This window comes from Pseudonaja textilis, chromosome 10, assembly GCF_049901715.1.
Source record: "Pseudonaja textilis isolate UNSWEBS1 chromosome 10, rPseTex1.2, whole genome shotgun sequence".
NCBI classification, from domain to species: Eukaryota; Metazoa; Chordata; class Lepidosauria; order Squamata; family Elapidae; genus Pseudonaja; species Pseudonaja textilis.
Window position 1 is genome coordinate 12810240 of NC_141999.1, and position 19532 is coordinate 12829771.

Genomic DNA, 19532 nt, shown 5'->3' on the forward strand with positions numbered 1-19532 from the left:
CTCTTTCATTTTTTTAAAGTATTTCCTAAGAGTTTCTGTTTGGCTTCTCTAAGACCTTGCTATAAATAAAATATGAGGCAGGAGGCTTGGAAATTAAATTGGAACATGCCAGTTTTTCAATCATAATTTTCCCTTCATTAAAACAATTAAAACATCGCTATCGCTATTTGGGGCATTGGCCAAGATAAATTGCAAACGAGATGTCTGAAGACATTGATCGGGTGATCTTCGGGCAATAGATATTCCCAACTGGATTTGTTAGTTACAGACACGGGGAATTAAAAACAAAAATTCTTTCTCTAATTTTTGACATTAATAAGAACATATCCATGAAATAGATCAGTGTTTCTCAACTTTGGCAGCTTAAAGATATGTGGCCTTCAACTCCCAGCTTTCCCCAGCTAGCTTTCTGGAACTTTAAGTCTGTACATCTTCCAGCTGCCATGGTAGAGAAAAATGAAACAAAACAATCTGGAAGGGAATTTTCTTGCAGAAGTTTCATTACCCAAACTGGTGCATTGATGATGTTACCTAGTTTAGATAATGAGAAGTCTGCAAGAAAACAACCAAGCACAGAGAGCACCAAAGCCCCCTCATTTTAACCACAGGCCATAAATAATCTCCTTTATTCGTACTTCATCCTATATCAAAACACCGTAAGTAAAAGAGGTGGTTAAAAGCTTCCATAAAGCACTGTATATATCCTGATATCTTTTCCGAGCCTGCTAATAACCCGTTTCAGCAATATCATCCCCCACCTGAATATCTTCGAAGGCCAAAGATAAATCCAATATATAACTTTGCCATCTGTCTCTTGCATAGATTCAGTTCCCTGCAATTGCCAATCTTCTACTTGTTTTGAAAGCTAGGGAAGAGCAGAAAGATGGGCGGTAGAGGAGGAGAGAGAAAAAGAGAAAGAGCAATAAAACCTATGCTTCGTTTTGTCGTTGTCTTCACTCTGTGGTGTATGAATATCAGAAACGGATAGGGACATGGCACTGGGCCATTTCGATCACGTTAGTCAGTTCTAGAGATAAGCAAAGTTTCCTCACCTAAAGGCCACACATTATTTATTCCTACATACCTCTGTATGCCACCTTCTCCACATTTCTAGATAGCTCACAATAAAACCATCAAAGCATCAAGAAACAAAATATTTAATACATTGTGTGCTTGCTAACGCTATCTCCTTGGTGGGAGAGTCAGTCAATGCTAGACACCAGGAAATTCCATGGCTGAAGACTGGCTTGCGAAGTCAAAAAAAATGGCCTGGAAGAAGGCAGTGGCACATTATTTGCATATTATTGCCAACAAAACAATATGCACGTGTTCATGACATGATCAAGAGCCAAACTTAACTTGACGAGAGTTTACTTTTCTAAATTATTAAAAAGCAAAAGCAAAATGGAATGAGAAACATTGACAACACTGCAATTGGGACATGTTTCAAAAATGAGTCGTGTTTACTTCACTGTCATCCTTATCCCCTTTGGCTTATCTTATTTATTCCAGAAACATATTGAAGCTCAACGCTGCAACCCTGCAGCCCTTTTCAAGGTCCACTGACTGTTTCTTCATTCTAAAGAAAATTAGTGGCCTGTCCAGCCAGGCTGGCCTCCCCACAAATCAGAATTTCTAATCATGTTCCAGCACAGGGTTTCCACCGTGGGAAGAACACTACCAGCTGTCCACCTTTATAGTTGAAGGGAGAACCTGGAAAATAAGATTAAAGAAATTATTTGTAGTCCACCCAGGCTAGAACAAAGTTTGCAAGGGAAGTCAAACATTAACTTCAAGATGTAATCATCTTGCTGTAGAGTGCTCAGTGCGTTTCATGCTTACATTTCTGGGATTTAAAAGGCTAAAGCCTCCGATTCTAACCAGATGCATTGCTTCTGCTGGCATGAAAGGACAAAATATATCTTTCCGATTAAATAGGTTTCTGGAATAATTATGATAAACCAAAGGGAATAAGAATGACAGTGAAGCAAACACGATTCTCATTTTTGAAACATGTGCCAATTACAATGCCTTGGTAAGGCCACACTTGGAATACTGCATTCGGTTTTGGTCACCACAATGTAAACAAGATGTTGAGACTCTAGAAAGAGTGCAGGGAAGAGCAACAAAGATGATTAGGGGCCTGGAGGCTAAAACGTATGAAGAACAGTTGCAGGAATTGAGTATGTCTAGTTTAATGAAAAGAAGGACTAGGGGAGACATGATAGCAGTGTTCCACTATCTCAGGGGCTACCACAAAGAAGAGGGAGCCAAGCTATTCTCCAAAGCACCTGAGGGTAGGACAAGAAGCAATGGATGGAAACTAATCTGTATTAAACCTGACACTGTGGTTTTTCCCCAAACCCCAAAAACTTTAACCTTAGACTGTCTACTATTGACCTCACCCCTTTCCTAAGAGGTCTGTAAGGAGCGTGCATAAGTGCACCAATGTGCCTACTGTCCCTGTCCTATTGTTTCTTTTTTATCATGTACTCATAACTATGTCTATACTTATACCTGTAATCTTATAATCACTTGACAAAATAAATAAATAAAATAAGTAAATAATCAGGGAGAAACAACCTAGAACTAAGGAGAAATTTCCTGACAGAACAATTAATCAGTGGAACAACTTGCCACCAGAAGTTGTGAATGCTCCAACACTGGAAGATTTAAAAAAGATGTTGGGTAACCATTTGTCTGAAGTGATGTAAGTTTCCTGCCTAAGCAGGGGGTTGGACTAGAAGACCTCCAAGGTCCCTTCCAACTCTGTTATTCTAAGACTATTCTAAGTGTCTAGCCTTTTCACCCTTTTTTTAAACAGGGGCCCTTATATATATAAAAAAGATAGCTGATAGAAGCAGCCCCCATATAAGGTTTATAAAATATTACAGGCGGACAACTTCTGTTCTTTACTTGCCAAAGTGTCAGTTTCTTTTTCTGCTTTCAGATTCAAGACATGTCTTTTTAATTGAACTTTTGAAAAGGCCCAGTGTGAGCATTTAAAGTTAGATACGCCTCCCCAGTTTAATCTAGTAGATGAATTATATGTTCTTCTGAATTTCCGTACATCATCCTGTTTGTTTTGTTAAGTCTGGATAGGTTCCAGATGCCAAGGAACACCCTTTGCGGAGGGGGCACAAATGAGACAGACCACATCATATTTATAGGTGAGAGTTCACTTCTGGAGAAAAGCTGGGATTTGTTGTTGTTTTTTAAGTATCATTTGTCTATTTGGGGATTTATTCTTTTTCATATGAAAAAAAAATGGAATAAATTGTCTTGCATTCTCAACAGCCGTGCCTAGAGGGACTTCTGAGAGACCAAAAAGGAAATATGAGGGTCAGGAATAATTCTTAACCTCCAGTTGGCTTATCCCTAAGTTAGGCAACAACAATATTACTATCAGCAGTGAAGTAACCTCATTCACTATGAATAGAGTCTGGATAGTGATAGAAGAGCGAGTCAGTTTAGTCTAAAGCAGGAGTCTCCAACCTTGGCAACTTTAAGCCTGCCGGACTTCAACTCCCAGAATTCCCCAGCCAGGGCAGGAGTGTCAAACTCAAGGCCTACGGGCCGAATCCAGCCCACAGGGTGCTTAGATCTGGCCCATGAGGCTGACCCGGAAACAATGAAAAACCAGCCTGCAGTGACTCTGCCAGCAAAAAATGGAGCTCAGGAAGTCCACATGCGACCCTCATTAGCTCCATTTTTGCTGGCTGAGGGTTGCAGGAGACCACCACAGCCGAAAACGGAGCTCGGGAGCCTGTTTTTGCTGGCTGAGCACTCAGGCCGCCACAGGCGCCCCCAAGTGATGTCAAGGTGGCAAACCACCCCAGCCCTCTGAAGTCAAACACAACCCTGGTGCATCCCTCAATGAAATCGAGTTTTGACACCCCTGGTCTAGAGGTTAAGGAACCAGGCTAGAAAGCAGGAGACCAAAGCAAAGTCCCACCATGAAAACCGGCTGGATGACTTTGGACCAGTCACTCTCTCTCAGCTCAACTCACCTCACAGGGTTGTTGTTGTGGGGGAAATAGGAAGAGGAAGAAGCCGTGCTGGATATCTTCACTGCCTTGAGTTATTTGTAAAAATAATAAAGGCAAGATATAAAACCATTTTAAAAATATCAATTATCAGCAACAAAGTAACCAGACCCACTATGAATAAAGGTTGTAAGAAGAGTAGGCCCTGGAATGGATTTGTTGAACCAAGTTGAATCCAACGCCAGCGGAAAAGTCTACATACAGCCAAGGTTGGGCAAATAAACATTTGATGGAGCTGAAACATGTACTATGAGAAGAAAAGCAGGACTGCCTCCTCCTGCCTGCTGGCTCAAATCAAAATAGATTTTGTAGCTTAATTATACACTTCTAACATCTTGTTCCCTTGTCAATGTCCAAGGGCCTTTAGCTGAGACCTTGAATGTGACCAACAAATACTCTAGGTTAGTATCATAATTGCTAGTAAATATCTACTGGCCACCCAGAAGTTGTGGGTGCTACAACACTGGAGGTTTTTAAGGAGAGGCTGGAAAAGCCGTTTGTCTGAAATTGTATAGGGGTTCCTCTTTGAACAGTTGGTTGGACCAGAAGGTATCCAAAGTATCCGTCCAACGCTTTTATACTCATAGGAGAAGGCCTCCTCCTGCTTCACCCAAGGGTTTCATTGGCCTGGTGTCTTCCAAAATTTTAGGCTGGGTGGTGTCATGTTCGATTTAAAAAATAGGGATGTGGGCCACTCCACCTTACCAAAAGCAGATAGCACACAGGGCCCCCTTCCCTCCTCCTCCTCCTCCTCCTCCTCCTGTTATTTCTACTCCCTCTCATACCATCCCTGCGTTAGGAGCCATGCCCCAAGATCAAATTTAAGAGCTCCAGCCTTTGCCAAGCACCTGTTTCCCAAAACCTTCCCTTCCGCCATCAGGAGGCTCTCGGTCTGAAAGTTAACTTGCAACTCGGATGTGAGTTCAGCTTGAATACACGCACCTGGGAATGGGGGGGTGGGCTGAAAAAAAGCTGGAACTTTCAAGTAAGTAGAGGAGATTGCAGAGTGAATGGCTACTACTGACTCAGCCAAGGTTACATGAATGTAAAACCACTTCCCCTTCCCCTCCCCCCCCCCCGCGCGTTTTCCAAAGACTCTACTACGCCTCTTCGCCTGCTGAACGATTTGCAAACCCTCCGAAGGGCAACCTAAAGCGACTTGAAAAACAACCCACGGCGCGGATTGCACAAACCTCCCCCAAAGCCTGCAAAACGCGATTGTTGGTAGCAAAAGAGCGAAGGAGCGAGCGAGCCAGCCAAAAAGCGCAACGTAAGAAACACGTAGTACGAAGTTTTATTTTGTTTCTGTTTTTTTCCCCCTTACCGTGTTCTTCCTCGACACCATCTTATCCAACTTTTTGGCCGTCCGGATCAGCTCCTCCGCTTGCCCCATGGCTTCAAGCCGTCCAAACGGGCGTCCGTCCACACGCTCGAGGTCCAAAGAGAGAGACACGTGTCTTGTTTATATACGTATGGATCAAAACACAGCTCGGGGGAATGATGATCCGCCCCCCGAGGTTGGGTCTCTTGTTTTCAAAACACTTCTAAGCGTTGAGGAGGGGATCGGTTTGTTTATGTAGGGAAAGAAGAAAGAGGGAAAGTGCTTGTGGCGTTAAATTAAGGGGAGTCGGGCAAAAGGGAGGAGCTTGTTTTGCGCCAATCAGCCTGCATTGGGTTGACCAAGGAAGAGAGAAAAGGGGCAGGGCGAGCCAGGGACTTATAAACGACTTGCCATGCTGTCGAAATAGCACCCTGGGGACGAGCTAAATATAGGAGCCAAGGATCAAGTGGTGGAAAGCAAAAAGGAGAGACAGGGAAAAAAAGTACAGGCAGGGCGAGATGGGCGGTGTTTGCAGACCACGTGCAGAAGGGATGTGCTGAGAACTCCACCGGGTGGGGGTTAAAAGCAAGGAGATCGTTCGGGAGTGGCCTCCCAGGATCCGCTTCAGGGTTTGAAGGAGGCGAGGGCTGCCCACACAGCTGCCTTTTACGATGCTGTTTACAACCCTAAAGCAGGGGTCTCCACCCTTGGCAACTTTAAGATTTGTGGACTTCAACTCCCAGAATTCCTCAGCCAGCTGGCTGAGGAACTCTGGGAGTTGAAGTCCAAAAGTCTTAAAGTTTGCCAAGGTCGGAGACCCCTGCCCTAAAGCTGGCTGAGGAACTCTGGGAGTTGAAGTCAACAAGTCTTAAAGTTGCCAAGGTTCAGAAATGCTGCCCTGAAGGGGTAGGCCAGGGGTTTTCAAACTTGGCAGCTTTTAAGACTGGTGGACTTCAACTCCCAGAATTCCTGAGCTAACATGACTGGAGGAGGAATTCTGGGAGTTGAAGTCCACCAGCCTTAAAGCTGTCAAGTTTGAAGACCCCTGGGATAGGCCTTCAAAGTGACTCAGGCTCTCTTTCAATGGAATGGGCACACCCTCCCCTCTACACCCCTTCCCCTAAATCAGAAATAATATTCCCTTGCTCCCATTTTTGAAGTTAAAGTTATAGCCTGCCATGATGGGATCAAGAGCTGCGGCTTGCCTAGGGTTTTGGTTTCAGGTCCGTTAGTGAAAAGTTGTGTTACAGAACTTTAGAAGGGAAATTGGCACCTGGTTGGGAGCACGGGGTTGTTGCTGATACTTCGATTGCAGCAGGATCAGACCTAGATATTGAAGCATGCGGGGAGAGAGAGAGAGAAAGAGGAAGGCAGTTCTAAACAATATTGTCAAAGTTTGGAGTCTTTCTATTTATAACCTAATTTGACACACCCGTTCTCTTAATTATTAAAATTGAAGATACATGCTTTGCAGAGGTGGTATTCAGCAGGTTCTGACCAGTTCTGGAGAACCGGTAGCGGAAATGTATATCAGACACTAATACAATTGAGTGAGTCCAGAAGTATTTCATGGGAAGAGTACTACACTCCTCTGCTCGCAACAGAATACACATGCATACATATATACATATACATGTACATATACACATACGTACATGTACATATACACATACATACATTGGCCCATTAGCAAAAGTGGAGAGGGGATGAGTTTCTGCCTCTTTGAGTTTCTACTTTTCTTTTTTAGAGGAAATATCCTGCCTTTTTAGTATATCCTAAAATATTTCATTTTCCTAGGAGAGGGGTGGGTGTTAACTTCCAACAATTTCATCAGTTCAAGAGCCAATCAATCCATGGTACTTTCAGTAACCAGATCTGCATTCCCTTGAGGGTATCTCTACATCGCTTCATTTTCCTTGGTACTCGGCTTTACAACACCACTGAAAAGGCTCTTGCTGAAATTGTAATCTTTTTTTTTCTGCGTTGAAGTGCCCTTATTCTTCATGATCTTGACTCAGCCTGTGTTTCCTTTCCACCCTAGAATTAATCTCCTTCTAACTTCCCCAGCACAGTGACTTTTATCTGCTGGTCTCCTATCTTCACCAAAACATTAAAAAGAAAAGCTGTTTTTTAAATGTTTTAAAACCTTAGAAATAAGAGGACGCTTCCCCACCTCATTTCACAAAGTTTTGGCCTCATTCTTCCGGTGATACCATCACTTCTCAGGAAATGGCCCTGCTGTGATCAGAGGCTTTGTTTTAGGGGGAAAATTGGGGCAGAGGTGGTATTTAGCAAGTTCTGACCAGTTCTGGAGAACCAGTAGCGGAAATTTTGAGTAGTTCGGAGAATCGGCAAATCCTGCCTCTGACTGGCCCCGCCCCCATCTATTCTCTGCCTCCCACTGAGTCCCAGATGATTGGCTGGCTCTTCTTTGGTTGCCCTGCCCAGGAGAACAGAACTGGAAAGCAGGTTAGTGGGGTGGGGAGGGAATGGGGATTTTGCAATAACCTTCCCCCAGGAGTCCGGAGGGAATGGGGATTTTGCAGTATCCTTCCCCTGCCACGCCCGCCATGCCACGCCCATAATCCAGTAGTCAATTTTTTTTGAATCCCACCACTGAATTGGGGCCCTCTTGTCCAGGGGCCTCCAACCTTGACAACTTTAAGACAAAGCTGGCTGAGGAACTCTGGGAGTTGAAGTCCACAAGTCTTAAAGTTGCCAAAGTTGGAGACCCCTGCTCTTGTCAGGCAGGAAGAATTGGGATCACACAGTGAGTTCTAATTCAGATGGTTTATTGCTCATGCCTATACAAAACAATCTAGTCAATTAAGAGTCAGCACTAAATTGGTGATAGATGAAAGTGAATTGATTGATTGAGGGGTTAGACTTAGACATTTGTAGAAATGTAAGGACTCTAGACTCATTACTTGCTTGACTCCATCCCCAGGCCCTGTCTGCTCTTCTCCTACATCCTTTGCATTATAATATCGGAGGTCCACTTTGCCAAAATTTTCCTACTCTGACAATGGCACTATAGAGAAACACATAAACGAATTCTCAATCAATATGGATCCTGACAGGGAATTATGAGAGGTACATTCAAAACTATTCACACAGCCAGGGTACCCCAAAAATATATATTCCCCAAAATATATTCCCCAAAGATTCCAGCTGTGCCCACTCTTGCAAAAGCAAGGAATTTTCTGCAACAATACAAAACTACACTGAATTTTCCAACTCTTTTTAGCCAAGTGAGATCAATATGTCAAGAGTCATGTTGTCTTTTTCTGTTCACATAGCCTTCAGTCTCTTATAAAGTTAAAATGGAAGAGTTAATTCCTTTCTGATTACTTTGAAATGAAGGTAGAGTTCCAAAATCTTTTTTCCATAAAAACCCGGTAATTTTAGGATCCTGGAGAAGTCACTTCCTAGCTGATTCTGTTAATTAATTTCATTAAATAATTGTATCCTGCAATAGAGGCTACCACCCCTTTATCAGATAAGAAATTGGGCAGACCCTAATCTGCTGTTTCATCTGGAACCATAACGTTCAGTTTCTTCATCCCATTTCATTTAACAGGGATCTTTTATCTTCTCAACACCCTTCCCCAGTTCACCCTTTCACCCTTTAAAAATGACACACCATAAACTTAAATAGAATCTCCCAAAGTGTTACACTTGTTAGTCAAAATTCAGTCTTTTGAACAGAAAAGGAAATGCAGACGTAATAAATAATACTACACTTTTCAAGAAGTTTAATAGTGTGGGAAACTGCAACAATATGAAGACTTTTATCAATTCATATTAATTGGAGTCACGTTTTGTATGTTTACAACAAAAAACTATGACAGTATGGTGCTGAGTTATTTCATCCAATGCATTTCTAGGTGTGGATGTAACGCTTAAAAGCTGTTGCCAGAATCCTCAGGGCTAGATTATTAGGAACAACAACAACACACACACACACACAATCACACATGCACACAGAGAGAGAAACTTCAGCAAATTGGCAACAGTCTGTTATTTCTGTCTTTCCCAAACAGCCAATTTTGTCTGGAAATCCTGACAAATTCTTCCCTCTCCAGGAGGAGCCAATTTACAAAATGCCATCACAAGAAAGAAGTTTGCATACATCCCAGGAAGAGGTAAAAACCTGCTTTCTTTGGAAAAAGAAAATATATGCAACCTTTGTACCCAAGGCCAAGTGAATGACGCAAGGGATTGCACCTTCCGATTGGTTCCTGCCTCTATGGCTCCTAAGCCTCTGAAAATTCAGAACATTCCCTTTAGTTCTGTAGCCTGAGAGGGAGATTGTCTGATTGGTTCAACCAATCCCACCCCTACCACAACAGCCTTCCAGCTAATGGCAGTTCGAAGATGCTACGGACTTCCCCCAGCTCCCGTAGAATGCTAGGGAGACAGACAACGAGCCCAGGGGTGGAGTCGAGGAAAGTCAGCCCAGAATCCTTGACATTCCTGCCCCAAACAATCCAAGTCCATCTTGGATTTGGTTAACTCTTATCTAGTGCCAATTTAGTGAGATTAATGTCAGGCTGGGACCACACATTTATGTTCCAGCTAAGATGATTTACTGCTAATGCCTAAACACAAGAATCTAGTCAACTTCATGTCAACATTAACTTGGTGCAAAATAAGAGTTAACAGATTCCACAGATTCTTGGGTTGGGTGTGAACATAACCACTCCAGACTGGTTCCTCTCTTGACTCCTCCAACTTCTGCTTCTTTTTCTCCTTCTCAGAATTTTCCAGCTGGCATGCTGGGAATTGAAGTTCAGCTATCTTCAAGCTGTCAAGGTTTATCAGGTTAAATGTAAACTTTTTAACAGGTGCCCAGGTGATGTGCTGTGCTTCAGATCCAAAGGTAGAAAAATGCCATGGTGAGGTGGGTGGAAAGAGGGAACCTGTCAGGACTTCCTCAATTCAAACATGCCCATTTCCAAGATCTCACACTGTTCGTGTGAACCTATGCAAGATGCATCTTCTTTAAGGAGATAATTGTCTCAAAACACCTTTTCGACTTCGCACCCCATGTGCTGAGTGGGTGGAAGGTGACTTAGCACAAAGTGTTTAGTGGTTTATTGAGCAGACTGTGTTAATCCAGACAGGATCTTAATTTAGTAACCAGAGTAAGGAAGTTCTGAGATCCTTCAGCTGGAAGAGTGACAGAAGATGACAGGGTCTTTTGAATGCAAAATAAACCACATACACTGGAATTATGGGGGAATCTCTTCCCAAAAGGCAACTTGGATATTTCCCCAGAGATCTTGATGTTCATCCTAGACATCTCTAGCCCATGACGGCCAAATGCTATTAGTTGTTTCCTAAAAGTATAAAACAAACATGTTTTCCACTTAGAATTGAGAAAGTAGTCTTTTGTTCCAAAACAGAGATATTTAAATGCAATTAATTCAAATAGCAAAACAGGTCAAACATCCATGATTAAAATGGAGTTCTGATCATTATCTAGAAAGCTCTCTTTAATCTTGTAGGGTTTTTTTTTCCGTGAAAACTGGGAATGTAGCTGTTACTTGGTTATGTTTCTCTTGAGTTTTATACAGAACCCAATTAAGACACAAGAATTTTGAATAAATCTATGATAATGAACTAGATAGCACTGCCACTCTATATATTTTTTAAAACTTTATTAGAAACCAAGGACAAAAAGGCATTTTTGTTATGATACGTTCAGTAATAAAAAAGAAAAAAATATCGTGTTTTTTTTAATGCATTATATGACCACAAAATTGCTGTTCGTTGTAATTTCATTTTACAGCAAGAGATAATTGGGTCCAGCAAACCAGTCAAAGTACCAAAAGATCTTTTTCAAGAAAACTAATATTCTTGCAAGTTTCTAGTCTGAATAAATCTTGCAATATACACGAAGAAAATGAGACACCCTCGTTTTTAAGCATTTGCAACTAGCAAATGTAGAGGTGAGAACCCACTGCCAAATCATATCAGAAAGAAGGCAGCCCTAATTGTATTACTGCAGTATAAAAATCTGCTTTTCAATTTCTAAGTGTTCTTGCCTGTTAAAAAGGCTTGTTTCTTATCATAGGAAATATTTTATTCATTCATTTGATTTTTTTTTTATTAATTTTTTTATGCCACCCAACTCCCCTACAAGGTGACTCTATTCACAGGAGCAAAAATATCAGAAGGAATCCGGTATCACCATTGCTGATTAATAAATCTTATTAAAAAACATAGGATTAAATGTGTGGACTTTAGTTCATGAAAGTTGATGCTTTTTTAATAAAATCTGTTAGCCAGAAAAAAATGCTACAGTTTTCCTTCCACCTTTCTCTTTCATTTTTGTTTCTCAGTCAGTATTCTTGGGGATTCTATGTAAGTGAGCGAGAGTGCAACTATTGTTGAAACCGTTTCTTATAATAATGGCTTCCTCTCGTTCTGTAGCCTTCCTGGCTACTCATCCTTCTCAAATCTGGGGGAAAAAAATATCCCAGGACTTCTCCCCTAATGTCCTTTCTTGGGACTGAATGGAAGTGTGGCACCAACAGTGGGAATGAGCTGGTGTAGACCAGTGGCTCTCAACCTTTTCTTCACCATGGATCCCCCCTTTTAAAAACCTTTTGTGGCCACAGACCACCATGACTTAACTCAAGATTTAAATCATAAGGTTGCTTCAAGTCTTTGCGGACCCTCTGTGACATCACAGCCCACCCTCCAGGAGTCTGCGGACTACAGGTTGAAAATCACTGATGGAGGAGAGGGCCAGGATGAACCCAAGGGAGGGGTCAAATGCATCATCAGTCATGAGTCCCCTTGCACTCATAAAAGGTCTAAATCCAGCCCACCTTGAATTCCTTCTACTCTTATCTCCCGCTAATTTCCCTTGGCTGTTGATAGTTCAGATTCTTGTAGACAGCTTAAGCTTGCAATAAATCTTTATGCCTTTGAACTCTCTGGCTCTCTTAATTTTCCTGGCGCTTGACAAATAATTCTCCATGACAGAAAGTGTGTGGATGCAAACACACACAGCACCGCTGTCACACTGAACAAATGCCAGAATTGCATACTCTACCAAGGAAGAATTTGAGAAGTCCCTTAATCTTTCCAGAAATTCCTACTAGATTTCAACACCTTTCAGAGGCGACTAGCAAGAAAAATTCTGCTGCAAAAGTGATGTGCAATCTTAAAAGGACAAGCCCAAGAGCTGCTTTGTGGTGCATTATTCTTAAATGCAGTTTGTTAATCTGTAATTTTAGTAATAAAGTGCTTTTTTAAAGGAAGGAAGGAAGGAAGGAAGGAAGGAAGGAAGGAAGGAAGGAAAGAAAGAGATAGATCTCTGATTCAAGTTTATCTCCTGATGACGTCATAGACTTGTCTATATTATTTTCTCACAACAAGATGGAAGTGGTTTTCCATTACCTTTTTCCAGGACACTCTTCCCCCAAATTCACATCTAGCCAACAACCCTGGAGGTCTCCCGTTCAAGTATTAACCTGGCCTGACTCTGCTTAGCTTCCAAGCCCAGACAAGATGAATCATGTGTCATGATCTGCTAAGAAGAAACGGTTTAGTTAACCACATATTTTAATGAGTTGACACTGGCAAACTATTGGCCTCTAGGTATAAGGGATTAAAACAGCCTAAATCCTCTCAATTCTTAAATCTCTGGCCACTTTTAATCTATGCTAAATTAAAGATGATGGATCTAAATCCCTAAACACTGGGAGATTAAATTATATCTCTGATCTGAACAGATAATTATAGTGGTAATTTTGGACAACCTTATCTAGGAAAAGCGATGAATATAGGAAGGTTCATTTTTTTGATTCATAGAGCCTCACAGTTACCCTTTTGTCTCCAGGAATATGTATCTTGGAATAAGGACCATCCAGGATCCAAGCACAAGGACATTTCATTAAGCCTCAAGATAACAAAATAACAGAGTTGGAAGGGACCTTGGAGGTCTTCTAGTCCAACCCCGCTGCTCAAGCAGGGACCCCTATACCATTTCAGACAAATGATTGTCCAATCTCTTCTTTAAAAACCACCACCCACAACTTCTGGAGGCAAGTTGTTCCACTGGTTAATTGTTCTCACTGTTAGGAAATTACTCCTTAGTTCTAGGTTGCTTCTCTCCTTGATTAGTTTCCATCTATTGTTTCTTGCCTTGCCTTCCAGTTCTTTAGAAAATAGATTGACTCCCTCTTCTTTGTGGCAGCCCCTCAAAATATGCAGATGTGGACTGCAGCTTCATCACAGCATTTGGAGCTAAAATGGCACTTCCTGCTTGAGTCTATTTAGTGATGCTTTTTTTCCTTCAAAATCGCTGAAGATAGTCGGAAGTCATTTTAGAGCAAAACTAATGCCGTTTGAAAAATGAGCTCCTACCTCAGACTGTTCTGTGGAACAGAGAAAATCTGATAAAATGGTTAATATGGGGCTTTCATTTTCAGGACAAATGCACGCTTTCAAATGTGCCATGCTCTTGTCAAAGTTTTGTCCCTGGGATTTCATCAGCAAGTTAGCTGGAGACAAGAAAATAACTGAGTGTACGAATTCTATAATAAGCAGGTACGTTGATCTCAAGATACTGAGAACCAATGCTTCTTGTAGACATTGCAAACCCCAAATATGGATGAATGTCTAATGCCATCAAATGCCACAATAAGGCCATTTGACACTGTCACAACTATATTCCGGGCTACACAGTACAGTTAGAAATAGGTAGGCCTCGACTTACGACTATAATGGAGCCCAAAATTTCCATTACTAAGTGAGAAATTGTTAAGTGAATTGATGCATTTGTTAATAATATGGTTGTTAAATTAACCTGGTTTCCCCATTGACTTTTGTCAGCAGGTTGCAGATCACATGACTCCAGGATTCTGCAACCGTCATAAATATGAGTCAGTTGCCAAGCCTCTGAATTTTGACCATAGGGATGTCGCAATGGTTGTAAGCATGAAAAGGGGTCATCAGTCACATTTTTCAGTGCCATTGTAACTTCAAGCGGTCACTAAATGAAGTGTTTTAAGTAAAGGACTATCTGTACAACTGTCATTTCTTAAGCAAAAATCTTCTGCATCCAGAATTAATCCGTAATATCTTTTTTTTTTCAAAATCACTTACAGAACCCCAAATATATGATTAAGAGGTGAGTTCAGTTCTGAAACACAAGAATTAGGAAGAAATGAAAAGCCCTCCTCCCCAAAAAAGAAAGCTATTTGTTATTTAAGAACGTTGTACATAACTACTATTTCCTTCTCATATTCTCATTCCTCTTTCCTTAAGAGGATTTATGTTTTAAAAGAAACTAAAACTTTAGGTAAATAAACTGAAAGTCCAAAGCCAGGCTTTGTTACATAAACCTTTGTACATAGAGACTGACCTCTCTGTCTTTCGTCATTAAAATATTTCTTCATAGTTCCTTCTACCTGTTCTTAGTATCCACAAGTGCATTTCTGTAGGTTTTCATATTTTTTTTGCCTGAATATGTATCTAAACTGCCAGACTTTTCTATATTGTGATTAATTCTGCATGAACAAGAAAAATGGCTATTCCTCTCATTCATAGGACCTGAAGAAAATGGGGATTAAGTGGCACTGTTCTTAAGACACACTTTTCATCAGTCTAATTTTCTATCCAGCCCATTTAACAATGTCTATATAATGTCAATATATAATGCGTATAAATATAACATTTTAAAATCACGTTTGTTGAGATTGTGTTGTGTGCAGTGAGTTCAGCCTCTTACTGTTTTAAAATAAGCATTTTCTGCCTGTCACAGTCCTTTTCTCTCTGTCTGATTCTCTTTTTATTTTTAATTTTGCAAATTTCCAATAAATCTACAAACTGGTGGATTTTGCAAAAGACCTGACTTTGAAAGTCATTTGTTTGCACAATAAGTGAATGAAAAAAACAACAACAAACTATATGTAGAATGAAAGTCTGAGACTTGAAAACTGGTCAAACCAGATTGGGAAAATCCAAGACACAAAGAGATTTAACCTCTTAAGGAGCAGACCTTCGAAATGTTTCATGACCACGTAGGCACTTTGCATGATGGCATACCTTCCAGGACATTTGGTTAACATCTAAAGCTTTCAGACAGCTGCACGTGTTCAGAAGTAACATTTGAAGGGACATACATACATCTGTTTCCATTACAGGGAGTCCTCACTTTATAACAGTTCGTTTAGTGACCGTTCAAGGCAGTGGTGGGATTCAAATTTTTTTTACTACCAGTTCTGTGGGTGTGGCTAGGCAGCATAGCCATGTGATTAGGTGGGTGTGGCTTTTTTGCTTGTTTTTTTTGCAGCAAACTGCCCCCCCCCAAATTTGGGGGTCTTCTGTGCCTCAAGGAAGCCTCCTGGGGAGGCGTTTTTGCTCCCAAAAGGCTTCCCTAGAGCCCTAAGGCAGGAAACTAAGCCTGGGGGAGGCACAGGACCACCCCACTTTGTTTTGGGGCCTTCTGGGCCTCAGGGAAACCTCCTGGGTGGGCGTCTTTGCTCCCAGAAGGCTTCCCTAGGGCTCAGGAAGGCAGAAAACTGAGCCGGGGGTGTGTGTGCAGCACCCCCCCCCCGCTTCATTTTGGGACCTTCTGGGCCTCAGGCAAGTCTCCGGGGGGGGTGTTTTGCTCCCAGAAGGCTTCCTTAAGGCTCAGGAAGGCAGAAAACTAAGCCGGGGGGGTGCAGCACCGCCCTATGCTTCATTTTGGGGCCTTCCTGGAGCCCTGGAAAGCAAAAGAAGGACGGGGTGTGTGGAGGTTTTGGGTTGTTGTTTTTTTTGCCTTCCTGGGCCTCAGGGAAGCCTTCTGGGCAAAGCAGTAAGTCAGCGAGGAGAATCCTGGCACAGCTGATCGTAGGAACAGCTGATTGTCAGGAGGGAGGGGAACAAAAGAAATACCTTAAGGAGTGACTGGGCGGGCTAGCGTCAAGTGGGCAGGGCAAGCGAGGAACCAGCGACTGGGTCGGGGGCGTGGCCAGCCAGAAGTTACTACCTGTTCGGCGACCCACACCAAATCCTTGCTACCGGTTCGCTTGAACCGGTGCGAACCGGCTGAATACCACCCCTGGTTCAAAGTTACAACAGCCCTGAAAAAAAGTGACATGATCATTTTTCACACAACCATGGCACTATCCCCAGGTCACATGATCGAAATTCAGATCTCAGCAACTGACTCGCACTTATGACAGTTGCAGTGTCCGGGTTCATGTGATCACCTTTTGTGACTTTCCGACAAGCAAAGTTAATGGGGGAAGCCACTTAACAACCGTGCTACTAACTTAACAACTGCAATGATTCACTTAACAACTGTGGAAAGCAAGGTCATGAAATGGAGCAAAACTCACTTAACTGTCTCATTTAGCAACAGAAATTGTGGGATCCGTTGTAGTTGTAAGTTGAGAAAACTACCTGTATTACCATTGTTATTTTAAATTTAACAAGCCTTTTTTTTTTAAAGGTAAATTGAAGTCTTACTTTAGTGATGGAGAGGTAAATTTGGACTATCTTAGCTGGATTTCCTCTGTTCCATTTTTTTTTACTTAGCCAAAACTCTCGGGCCCTCTCCTTCAGCTCAACGAGAGGTAGAGAAAACTTCAAGTTATATTTGGCATTTTAGGAAAAAGGCTGAATTCAAATGAAGTGAGTTGCATTTCACTCCCAGTGGATTCAGAGAGAATTTGTCAGGACCCCCAACCCACAAACTTTATGGATATCTACATTCAGTTTCTTTAATCTAGATGTGGCCGTTATTTTTCTAACAACAAAAATGAAGCTTGGGATAGCAGTACTTTTTTTTTCTAAATCAGCAAGCCTCTTGAAATGTCTCCAAATTTCAAGCTATTGAAAACTGAGATTTTTATCCGCTATTCATGTCAGAAGCCCTTTCAAATTATAGACATATAATGTTCAACACTGAGCAGATTAAATAATAGCGGAGGACCACAAACAAGCTTGACGTGCTGTCTCATTTATTTTTTTTGCAGGTTTTGTAAATGGCCCCTTGTCCCTTCCAGGCACTCTGTTCTTGCCTGCAGTACTTTTAAAATAACTTTGCACAGCAGGGGTTTTTACCCAACAAGGTGAGGTGGATTTTTTTTTAATGAAGTTGTTTATAGAGAAAAGTTGTTTAGTAGAGCTGCCCTAGAAGGGAGACAGATTCTGAGGAAAACAGGTAGCATTACTTTGCTGAGTGGAGATCCATTCGACTCCAGTTAACAACAACGTCAACCAGACTGAGACAAAATCCAGAATCTTCTATCGCAGAGAGTCATATATTCTGCAACAGATGAATTGTTCCCCCATGAACAAAACACAAAGGTGACTCATACAATTGGAGCAAGGATTACAGCAGCCCTGCCCAACCCCCAAGGCTTCCCAAACAATTTTCAGCATTGATTCCTTGCAATCCCCACCTCCCGAAAACTACTTTCTAAATACTTCTGCTCCCTCATGGCTGTTGACATGGAAACTGGTATTAAGTCAAGTGGTGCACTGAAGAACTTGGATCCATTCTTCCATGGCTCAAAATGGGCATAGAACAATCTGAATGAGACCCAGTGGCAAAAGAAGATGATTTGGTTGTAGAGCTTCTACATTACATGATAAATGTCACTTGCTACCCCCCCCCCAACGATTGAAGGGATGAAAAGTGGTCCATCAAGTCATATTGACATATATGTCCTTTATCCATGGCCCCTCCCCTTTCTGTCTACAAAAAAAAGAGTCTCAAAAGCCAGATTCCACCATCTTTTTCTAGCAACGTTATCAGGGAACTGAATAAAGAAATGACATCCCATGAAGACCAGGCTCTATGGAGATCCAGCAAGCCTCCACACCTTGTCCATCTCCAGAACCGATCAGGCTGCCTCCTCTTTTCAGAGAAGACCAATCTGGGTCCACTCAGTCTTGCAATGGCTGGACAAAGTTGGAAGGAAAGACACCTGTCCTTGTGCCATCACCTTCAATGAATCCAACCTGGAAGGAAAACATCTCATGAGAACAAGAAACCACAGATAAAAAGTAGATGCACGTTAGTCTCTGATCCCAGTTTCTTCCCATGGGAAAAATGACAAGAACTGGATGTGAAGCAATCCTGCTTTATTAGATCTGCAGCTATGCAAGAGGTTCTGCTGAATTCCCTTTTTTGAGCAGAGGAAAAAGGCTTGGGAAAAGCAGGGAATAGAATAGAAAATAGAATAGAGCAGAACAAAATAGGAATAGGAATAGGAACAGAACAGAACAGAATAGTTGGAAGGGACCTTGGAGGTCTTCTAGTCCAACCCCCTGCTTAGGCAGGAAGCCCTAGACCAGGGGTCTTCAAAATTGACAGCTTTAAGACTTGTGGACTTCAACTCCCAGAATTTCTCCTCCAGTCATGTTAGCTCAGGAATTCTGGGAGTTGAAGTCCACAAGTCTTGAACTTGCCAAGGTTGAAGACCCTTGCCCTACATCATTTCCGACAATGGTTATACAATCTCTTCTTTAAAACTTCCCGTTTTGGAGCATTTATAACTTCTGGAGGCAAGTTGTTCCATTGATTAATTGTTTTATCTACCAGGAAATTTCTCCTTAGTTCTAAGTTGCTTCTCTTCTTGATTAGATTCTATTCATTGCTTCTTGTCCTGCCCTCAGGTGCTTTGGAGAATAGCTTGACTCCCTCTTCTTTGGGGCAGCCCCTGAGATATTGGAACACTGCTATCGTGTCTCCCCTAGTCCTCCTTTTCATCAGACTAGACATACCAAGTTTCAGCAACTGTTCTTTATATGTTTTAGCCTCCAACCCTTTAACCATCTTTTTGCTCTTCTCTGCGCTCTTTCTAGAGTCTCAACATCTTTTTTACATCGCGGTGACCAAAACTGGATGCATTATTCCAGGTGTGACCTGGTATCAAGGATATCACTATTTTCAAAGAGGATTGTACATCTCACTTCTCTCAGTTGCTCGGGGAGGTTTTGTTTTGTCCATTTATTATTGAGTTCACCTTTTCCAAGCTGGCACCTTCTAGTTACATTGGGAGTTCTAGTCCCAACACATCTGGAAGGCACCAAATTAGGACTGGTGTTTCAAAACCTGATGTCAAGGCTGATGATTGCAAAAGCTGGCAGGTTGTTTTCATTTTCCTGGTAAAATAATGGCTCTAACCCAGACCCCTAAATGAGAATTT

The 19532-nt window shown here is 41.9% G+C and overlaps 2 protein-coding genes and 1 long non-coding RNA gene across 4 annotated transcripts in view; 1 reads left to right on the top strand and 2 right to left on the bottom strand.

Annotated features, from left to right (window-relative positions):
• TCEA3 (transcription elongation factor A3) overlaps positions 1-5869 on the bottom strand; it is a 29651-nt gene extending 23782 nt beyond the window's left edge. For both annotated transcript variants that reach the window (XM_087939735.1, XM_087939734.1), the window contains exon 1: positions 5371-5869. In XM_087939735.1, the coding sequence (XP_087795861.1) occupies positions 5371-5439 (69 nt within the window). In that variant the 5' untranslated portion in view covers positions 5440-5869. The remainder of the gene's footprint in view (positions 1-5370) is intronic.
• LOC113437483 (uncharacterized) lies at positions 5182-17464 on the top strand. The gene is made up of 3 exons (XR_015744788.1): positions 5182-5316; positions 13815-13932; positions 17352-17464. It is a non-coding gene; the product is annotated as an uncharacterized LOC113437483 (long non-coding RNA).
• ASAP3 (ArfGAP with SH3 domain, ankyrin repeat and PH domain 3) overlaps positions 17449-19532 on the bottom strand; it is a 93302-nt gene continuing 91218 nt past the window's right edge. Inside the window, exon 27 of the mRNA XM_026702493.2 lies at positions 17449-18342. Coding sequence (XP_026558278.1) covers positions 18268-18342 — 75 coding nt within the window. The 3' untranslated portion in view covers positions 17449-18267. The remainder of the gene's footprint in view (positions 18343-19532) is intronic.